A 10,059-nucleotide genomic window follows, 5' to 3' on the forward strand; every position below is an offset into this window, starting at 1 on the left:
GCGATGTAAACGGTGACGTCATGACGCAGCAAGGGCAGCTCTGGGGCGCCAGTGGGCGGTGTGTACAGAGCGGAGCTGAACCAGAAAAGCTCCCGCTCGGAGCTAGAAAGGGAAAAGCGCTGGTGTGAAAGCCGCATTAAAGTCATAGAGGGACCTGGTGGAGGAAGCTCTCGCACTCTGAATAGTGTTTATCACCTTCTGAGGGAGTCCCACTGTATTCAGATTGTACCACTCACGGGCCAGGCCCATAGAGCCAAGCGCTCTGGGTGTGGGTGAAAGATCGCCCCCCCCCCGCCTGAGACAGTATGTCCCTGCGTAGTGGGAGCTGCCATGGCTGCCCGCACAGCAGCTGATATATCTCCGCCAGCCAGTACATTGCGGGCCAGTGCGGAGCTATCAGGATAAGTGTGTGGCGTTGTTCCCTCACTCTGGCCAGAGTTGGGGGTATCAGAGCCAGGGGTGGGAACGCGTACAGAAGGCCCGGAGGCCAAACGTGCGCGAGCGCGTCCACGCCTAACGGTGCGTTTAAGTCGCGCATCGAAAAGAACAGCTGACATTGAGCATTTTCTTTTGATGCGAACAGATCCACCGCGGCTCTGCCGTAACGCACCCACAGCTGACTCACAATCCTTGGATGTAGAGTCCAGTCTGCGTATAGTGGTGCACCTCTGGACAGTAGATCCGCCCCGAGGTTCATCACTCCTGGTACGTGCGTCGCTCTCAGAGAGGAGACGTCTGCCGCTCCATAAGATCAGTTTGCGTGCCAGCATGTGTAACTGGAGAGACCGCAAACCCCCTTGGCGGTTTATATACGATATTGTGGTCGTGTTGTCCGTCCTCACGAGGACATGGTGTCCTCTGAGAAAAGGCAGAAAGCGTTTTAGGGTGAGGAACACCACTAAAAGCTCCAGGTAATTTATGTGCGCCCGCCGGAGGTCTCTGCTCCAGAGACCCCTCACCGGGTGACCTTCGTAAATACCTCCCCAGCCTGTCAGACATGCGTCCGTGGTGACCACCTTCCGTGAAAGGACAGCACCCATAGGCACACCCCGTACTAGAAAAGTTGGGTGCAGCCAGTGGCGCAGTGCCATTACGCATTTCACAGTAACCATTACTCTCCGCGCGGTTTAGTTTTAGAGCGGCTACCCAGCGCTGAAACTCCCTCATGTGTAAGCGTCCCAGTCGTACGACCAGGATGGCTGACGCCATGAGCCCCAGTAACCGCAGGCATGATCTGAAGAGAACATGAACGAGGGAAATACTTGGAATAAAAGCCGCTCTGACTCTGCTCGGCGGGTACTATAGATATAGCCCTCTTTTCTAGAAGTGAGAGGATCTCTCTCTCCAGAATGAGGGCTGACTCTCCCCGGGCTTGTGAATACAGAATGCCCGAGAAGCGAGGGGGGGTGACAGCGAATTGGAGTCTGTAGCCCTGTGTTACTGTCTTGAAAACCCAAGCAGATGTTGTGAGCATCTTCCACTGTGTGCTCCTTAGAGCCAGCGGAGATGTCACGACTCTTACCCTCTGAGTCTCTATTTGTTGTGTTATGGGGCCCTCTAGTGTCTGAACACGGTGGTACCCCATTTCGACAATCCCCACCGACACTGCGCATGCGCGTGACGGTGGTGCCTTCACAGACCCGTCTATTATCCACCTTTTGAGAGAGGCCGTAGCTGCTCTCAAAGGGGAACAGTTGACGGACTGTTTATTGTTTTTCTTTTCATTTTTTTGAGCTGCGCCCTCGGCCTGAAGCCTGGATGCGTCAGCGGAAAATGGTTTATGTGAGAAACAACAACAATATTGTGACATGTGTTTTTGCGGACGGCGTTGAGGCATCTCTCGAGGCAGCGGGAACACATCTAGAGCTGGGGAACCGTGGACTTCCAGCTCTGTCACAGAGGGGAGAAGGGGGGGCTGTCAGGCCGCCCGCTTCTTCTTCCTCGACTGCTGGCCGAAATTCTAGGTTGGCTGCGCCTGGGCTGCAGCCGGAACCGGAGACTTTCTAGGCCAACTCGCCCTCGTCTCCTGCCTGGGCTGGGGACTCGGGGCGGGCTGCGACCTCTGCTGTTTTGATACTTTGAACCGAGCAGGGTTCGAGGCAGCTTGGTTGAAGGACTGCCGCTGTGAAGGCAGCGGCTGGACCCTTCAAGGGAGACAGAGGTGGAGTGCCTCGTCCTCCTTCTTTTTCGACTCGCATCTCCTCTGCATGGAGGCGAGAGCGGAGCCGAAAATCCCCTCGGGAACGATGGGCATGTCAAGCACATCCTCCTTTTCCCGGTCTGGGAGGTTGGTGAGGTTGAGCCATCTAGCTCTTTCCTGCACCACCATGATCCCCATTGCCTTGCCCGTGGCCTGGACGGCGCAGCGTTGAACACGGAGACAAATGTCTGTGATAGCGGCCATTTCGTCCAGAACGGCCGGTCCAGGATTGCTCGACAGATCCTCACAGAGCTCCGCTTGGTATGCGGTTAGCAGCGAGGAAACGTTCAAAGCCCTGGCGGACAACGCTGCGGCTCTGTAGGACCGTTCAGTCATGGTCGACTGGAATCGGTCCGCCTTCGCTGGCAGCGTGGGGTTCCTGCTTGGTGACGGGACCAGCCTCGGTAGGAGGTGGGCTGCCACCAGTGGTTCCATAGGCGGTATGCGGAGCAGGCCGAGCCTCTCCATACCGTCACAGTCTAGGGAGGAGGCACCCTGGATTGGGGCCTTGTTGCTAAAGGGCCGGTCTCTCCACGAGACCGACACCTCATCCAACATCTCCGGGAAGACCGGAAGGAGCTGCCTCTTTGTCCTCGTTGCTTGGGGAAAATGTTTCCCCTCGTAACGGGACCTGGAGGTCTCCTTGGCCATTTCTGGCCACGGGATGTCTAGTCTGGACGCGGCACGCTGACACACGGCCTGCAGGTCCATGCTCAGACAGGGCGAAGCTGGTGTGCTATCGCCCGGGAGAGCAGCCATCGCTCCCGGCTTTGCAGCCTGAGCCGATAACACAAAGATATCGTCTTCTTGCTCATCCGAATCAGACAGGAGGAACTCAGAGGCACCCTCTTCGTCCTCCATATCATCCAATTCCAGGACATCCTCCGCGGGCGAAACCATGGTGAGGTCCAGCCGGGAGCCCCAGCTTGGTAAAGCGTGGGGCTCCGTTCTCGCGTCTCTTGCCGCCACCGGGTCCCAGCCTGACACGGCGCGGGACTCCGGTTCCGCAGCTGCCGCTGTTGATGAGCCCCAGACCGACAATCTCTGCGGCGGACGCCCCCGCGTCTTGATTGCCAGCCGGCAAATCAGCGGACATGAGGGGGTCCTGTCCCGACAAGCTAGCTTGGCGTGCTAACCGTCGGCGAAGGCTCTTTACGGTGAAGCGGGCACAACATTTGGGAAAGATTTTGTTTTCCATAACTTTTCCAGGGCCTGGAATTTGCATTTTGAATTTCCATGACTTTTCCAGGTTTGTAATGACCGTAGGAACCCTGTCAATAGAGTTACTGACCATCAGATCGGTTACACTGGATCATACTTCGTTGTATTTTGTAACAGTAGCTATGTTTCATATCTAACGGAATCACCCACACCTATACAATACAGCTGAACAGTGAGATCGAGGTGAAGAGTGTTCAGAAAGCTCTGTGGGGGTGTCAATGCTACATTTACATGATTTATGAGTGCTCTACATATCTGTGGTTAGAGCTGAGCTTTCACAGCCAGCAGAGAGGGGAACTATCCATCTCACTTACCCAGGAAACTACTCTCCCGTTGAAGCAGGGCAGCTTGGCGTTGTCATCGGAAATCTCTTCTTTGACAACCCTGGGGAACAGGCAGACAGATGCAGTCAGGCTAGCCGTCCAGGAGCAGGACACAGAGTCAGCGCAACAACAAGTACAACACAATGCAGTGAGGAGACACTTCCTTTCCCTGCGTGGTTAATACACTCTGAGACATTCACGCTTTGTAAGTCACGTTTCCCACATGGCTTTCAAGCTTCGCACTAGGGCTGTTTAATTAATCGTATTTTAATCGCAATTACGATTTTGGCTTGCAAAAAATTTTTTTTTTATTGGTTTATTGGTAAATGGATAATAGTTTTTAATAATCATGATATCAATTATTGACCCAAATAATCGAGATTATGATTTTTGCCATAATCGAGCAGCCCTAATTCGCACCCTTGCTGAGCCTAATGAGCAGCAGAGATGATACAATATTAGAATAAATCACTATTTATGGTTTATGGACATCAAAGTCTCCTTTCATTAACACTAAGCAATGGATAAGAGCCGGTCAAACTGGTAAGGATAAGGCCATACACAAGTCTAATAGTTACAGTACATCTGTTACAATGTCCACTGATGGCCTGAATAATTGATCTGAGTGTACTCAAATAGTGGATTAGTGAATAAGCCAGAGGTGTAATATTTGTTCAAGGCAAATCATGTGCAAAGAAATACCATTCTGAAACAAGTATGGTGGTGCTGCAGAGACTATTATCATACAATTTATACTCTACAGCAAAACATATTTTATTTGGCACAGATACTCGAAAATCCCACCAGGATCATTTTAATAAATATTTCAATGAAAATAAGAAATTTAATGCGAAAAAAGTATCACCCCCCTCAATATTTTTGACTCGTGTTACCATTGCAATGTCAGTTAAACTAATTACAATAAATGTTTGTACAAATCGCTAAGCCCTAATAGATATTTCCTTAGAACGGCGACAACAGGGCGTGAAGGCACAGGACTGTGTATAAATAGAGTGATCTAGTGTGTGAGCCTCGCACAGTGCGTCCTTCTCGGCTGTAAATTACCTACAAAAATACCTCCCAGTTACCCTTTGACCTGCATGGACACAGTCATATACATCAAGTTGGAGTTAGGGAAGGGGTATAGGAAATGAGCTGGCAAACCCCTTTCATATACACACACTCAAACACTTGGCAAAACACCCTCTTATGATTTAACAGCTCCCCTTATAACCCTCTGGATGTGTGTGTGCACAGTATTTGGTTTTCTTTGCAAAAGGATTTTCCCATAATTGATAAAACTAAGTATTTATGAGACTCTGGAGATCTCACTTTAGCTTCCCGGCTTTGAACGTGGTACATGAAAAGGGAGAGGCGCGACTTGAGAGTAGCAGAAAAGCCTAAGAAGATGTTATGCAGGGGTGTCTCCGACAACGACTTCACAGATTTTTCTTTTCACTTCTTGTTTGCCAGAACTTCGCTGCTACTGAAATGATTAGCCAAGCCTGTTGTGTTTCTGTGCGCTCTGCTGCTGGGGGAGCTGTGTTGCTGGGAGTGGTGGACGGAGATAACGTAGCCTTGTGACGACCAGAGTCTGCCTCTGCGGCCTGTTCCACCTCAGGGAGGAAGAGGGAGGGAGGGAGGGCTGAGGCTGCCAGCTGCTGGTTACGTAGGATGTGTTTGCATCCTCTCAAGCTGCATGACCAGCTGTAAGGTGACCTGGGAGGATGTGGGAGTGGCCCGCGCAAAAGAAATATCAGCAATTAATCTTTCTAATGTTTGACAGGAAAAAGAAAACCTGTTCCACTTGCTAACCTGCAGCTTATTTCAGATGTCTGGAAGAAGTTGCATGTAAAGTAAGTCTCTCAACATATTTTGATCTATTATAAAAACCAGAAGAACTAAGAATCAACTCCAACGAAAACAAATGACGTCGTTATCATGTGGTGAAATACTCATGGACAGCCTTCTTTTCAGCCTCCATCTGATATCAGGAGCCTGAATAGTTAACAAGCATTGGCACACACACACACACACACACACACACACACACACACACACACACACACACACACACACACACACACACACACACACACACACACACACACACACACACACACACACACACACACACACACACACACACACACACACACACACACACAGTAACCCTGTTTAGAGAGGCATATGTGTGGCGTGGGCTGCTGTCACAGATCTGACTTCTTAAGAGCTGACAGCTTAAATGGGTCCTAATAGATTTCACAGGATAATAACATAAGATTTATCCAGCTGATTGCTGAGTATTCAACTGTTGGAGATATTTGTGTAGCCGGGGAAGATTAGACGTGTTTGTTTTTGCTTTAGACACTGAGGAGGGCTGGGTAGTTACAGCCTGAACCAGAAGCCAGCCAACACCGACCAGCCGTCCAAGGACTTTGGTGGGCTGATGCTAATGTTACTATAAACAGGGAAGCAAAATATTTGTAGTCAAGCATAGTTGCAAATAGATTGACTTCAATATGACTCTGACTCAGTAAACAGCTACATTTGACATTAACCACTGTTAATAACAACATTCAAACTGTTGAAGTCACATTTAGTACCATCATCATAACCAAACTCAAATGTATTGGGTCATTTTCAACCGTGAGGGCGTTGTTGTTAATGCTAAGAGACAAAAATACGGGATAACCCTCGAAATCCATCAAAGCAAAAACAGGAGCGGTGAAAGGTGCTTTGTGCAGAAAGCTGCAGGTTTTTGTCCTCCAACTACAGGGGCTTAGCAGCCCTACCTCGGCAGAAGAAAGATTCCCCTACCAGCCCCCCGCTTTCTAAGGCACAAACAAGACTGTTTCTTTCAGAGCTTCAGCTTGGCTGCTTCCTCAGCTCCAGAGTGCCGCTGTGACTTGCATTATAGTGAGGTCTCAAACCCACTCACCACCAGTGGCAATGACAAAACACCATATCATCACCTTGAAGTCTCCAAAAACCCTAAGTGGGATAAACAACACAGCCTCCCGCTTCCTGTCTTATGAATATTGATGACTGAATGAAATGTAAGGGGGGAAAAACAACTGAGGTATGAAATTTGCACAAAGAAACGTTCATCGTCTAATTTGCTGTGACGTGTTGTGTGGACGGAGATGCCACAGCCCGTGGTGGCATGTAATTCCTGATCCCAAAGGGAGCTGAAATGACACCGAGTAAGCTGAGGCGTTTTGGGGGCAACCCGTTTATCAGATTTGTGTGGCCATTGCTGAGAGAGCTGATATTGCCAGCACAAATGTAGTTCAGCAATCCCATAAGAGAGTGGCTGGTTTTCCCTGCACAACAGGGGGTCTACTACAGAGGACCTTGCACTGACTGCTCATTTACATTTCAAACACAGTCTATAACTGCAAGGGATTTGATGTTTTCCCTCTCTGCTCAGCAGTCTTATTCCTCCCTTGCTAATTCTCCAGCAGCCATACTGTCTGTGTGTCTGCAGTACAGCCAGAATGGCTACCACAAAGCGCTGCTATCCTCTGTGCCTTTGACTGGGTTTTGCTTCCATACTGTGCCAGTACCATACGGCGCACACGGAGCCTGAATATTCAACCTTATCTCAAAGGCTGGAATGCTGATGGAGACGCCTTTGTAAACGGTGTATACCAGCCCTGTGTGAAACATCGTTTTTTTGACAATGTCCAATTCACACCATAATTTAACATGCTTTGTTGACGCACATGCAGGAGCCGGTCGGCCTGGTGTGGCGGTGTGTTTAGCAACACAGAGCCACATCACCATGTGGAGAAGGCAAACATGCTTTGTTTGTTTCCATAATCTGCCTGTGGATCACCTGAGGCCCAGCGAGCAGCCGGCCTGCAGCCGAGGCAGGAAGCCGGGACAAAGCGGAGCTCCAAGCCTGCACCAGGAACAGCTAGTTTCCCTCACAAGGTCAGGCTGCAGTGGAAATCTGTGACGTTTGGCTTCAATGACACTGTCTGCCTCTGCATTTCCTCCAATAATGTTTGCGATTGCAATGCCGGATATTAATGTGTGTGGGATCGTGTCTGACTGTTCAGACTGGAATGAGAAACAGTAACTGACACAAATATGTCATCCTCAGCAGAGGCCTGATAGAAGTAGATCTCGCTGACCGAGAGAGACGCAGTGCTTTGTAGAGCTGCAGTAACTCTTTAAAAATCAGGACAGGAATACAAAGAGCAGAACAGAGAGACATGTAAATACATAAATAGTTAATAAATCCAACATCCAGTGGAAGTTATGTGACTTATAAAGGGAAATTCACAATCAAAATAAAAAAGACCTACAATAAAGAGAAATTCTACTGAATGTGTCTATAATCATTTGCAAAAAATACATTTACATGATATCTAATGTGTTCTGAATTCATTTTTTGTTCCATAATTAATGCTACAGTAATCAGCTTTCAGCTTAAACATAGGTTTAATCACTCATTTGATTACTCTCTCTCCTTATGACAGTACAATAATTAATACATGACCACAACGACAGTGGGATATGATGAGACGGCAAACATTGTGCCCTATTTGGATACTAATAAAAGGATACATAGATATTGTTACTGTTGTCATATTTACTGTGTAGATTTTACTCCTAATGCCTGATAACCTGCTGCTGCATTAACAGAGAATTTCCTATCTATCTATATATCTATCTGTCTATCAATATTTATTACTATCTAGCTATCTAGCTATCCATCTATCTGTATTTCTCAGGAAACAAACATGCATTACTGTAATAACTCAGTATAATACATTATCTGCTTAAACATCTAGGTTATGAGGAAGTTGTTCAGTTTGACAGGTGGGGTAATTAAATGCAGAAGTTGGTTACATTCACCTGCAGTCTATTGTGTGTGGTTGTGTGTGGTTGTGCGTGTCTGTGAGTAAAGGCAACTCCCTGGGTTGTAATCGGTTGTAATAAGTGAATGTAACAAAAAAACGGTTTTAATAAATGCTTATGATTATACACTTACAGATGGCAGAGAGGAACCAAAAAAACAAAACAAGTCGAAATGAAACCTGAGAACTTGAACATGTGGAGCCTTTGTCAACATTGCTTTTTCGTTAACAGTCCACATGGCTCATATATTGACACTAATATGGGTTGATATATTGACATTAATACGCGGGGCAGGGTCTGGCTCTGTGTGTACATGCAGGGCTGCGTCATTAGGATAGATCTGGGATCACTTCAAACACTCGTGTGTCTCCTCCACTGCGCACAGGGTAGTAATAATGAGCAGGTGCCAGGAGCATGAAAACAGACATGGCACTGTAGTTTGCACACATGTAACAATGTTGCAGCTAACACCGTCTGATGCTGTCTATCACGCCCTGCAATACACTTATTAAACACACACTGCAATAATAAATGGCAAGTGAACCAGACGAAAAGGCTAATAATAATCATGGTGGCCACTTACCCGAAATCCTGGTCCATCGATTTGAAGAAGAATTTGTAGCTATTGACCGGTCGATTGTTGAGGACATTTTTAAAATCCGCTAATGTGACTTTGTCCGGAGAAACGGAGAGTTTGACCAGATAAGGAGTCTCCTCCTCGTCTATGTGATATATTATTTTAGTCTCCGCCATGAGAGTGAGGGGAGGACAATCATTGACACAGGAAAGGAAACAAGGGTTGGCAGCGCAATAGACAGGCCTGCTATGTTACCAGCTACCCGTAGAATAACATAACAGCATTCCCTAATATATAAACCTGTACACGGTGCCACGGTGGAAAAAACAGCTCCGTGTTTTTGACAAACACGGCAAAAATCCAGACATAATCGCGTTATGAGTGCCTGTATCCCTGCTCCGGTGTGAGGCGGTACGGTGGCTCTCTCGGCACTAAAACAGGAAGGGACAGTCCACATCCTTACAGCGATATGGAGTTGGGAATATTGCTATTTTTCACAAGCTAATTGGTTAGACAGTGCTGTCATCTAGTGGCGTGTCTGGGCTGTGCGCGGGCCTTTATGCCCATTTTATACAACAGGCATGAACAAAGAGGAATTGCCCTGGCTTTATAAAGCATGGGGTTTCCTTTATTATCACTGCTGATATAACAGTGGAATATAATGGTTTGAAGCTGTATTAACTACATTTAATACATATTTTATACAATACATGTCAATATAATCGCCATAAAAATATGTAGTTTTGAAAGCATGATGACCTATTTCTGACCAATTAGTCATGATTATAAAAAGAGCATAAAATCACTAAAACTGAAATCCTACACATCATACTTTTTTAAAAATGTTATTCAGCAGATGCTCGCCC

At 47.5% G+C, this 10,059-nt stretch overlaps 1 protein-coding gene across 2 annotated transcripts in view; it reads right to left on the reverse strand.

Annotated features, from left to right (window-relative positions):
- The window catches only part of LOC117449734 (segment polarity protein dishevelled homolog DVL-1-like), a 35,208-nt gene extending 25,591 nt beyond the window's left edge, over positions 1–9,617 (reverse strand). For both annotated transcript variants that reach the window (XM_034087591.2, XM_034087590.2), the window contains exons 1-2: positions 9,200–9,617; positions 3,736–3,805 (exon numbers count right to left, since the gene is read on the reverse strand). In XM_034087591.2, the coding sequence (XP_033943482.1) occupies positions 3,736–3,805; positions 9,200–9,369 (240 nt within the window). In that variant the 5' untranslated portion in view covers positions 9,370–9,617. The remainder of the gene's footprint in view (positions 1–3,735; positions 3,806–9,199) is intronic.
- Between the last annotated feature and the right edge of the window lie 442 nt (positions 9,618–10,059).

This window comes from Pseudochaenichthys georgianus, chromosome 7 (genome assembly GCF_902827115.2).
Source record: "Pseudochaenichthys georgianus chromosome 7, fPseGeo1.2, whole genome shotgun sequence".
NCBI classification, from domain to species: Eukaryota; Metazoa; Chordata; class Actinopteri; order Perciformes; family Channichthyidae; genus Pseudochaenichthys; species Pseudochaenichthys georgianus.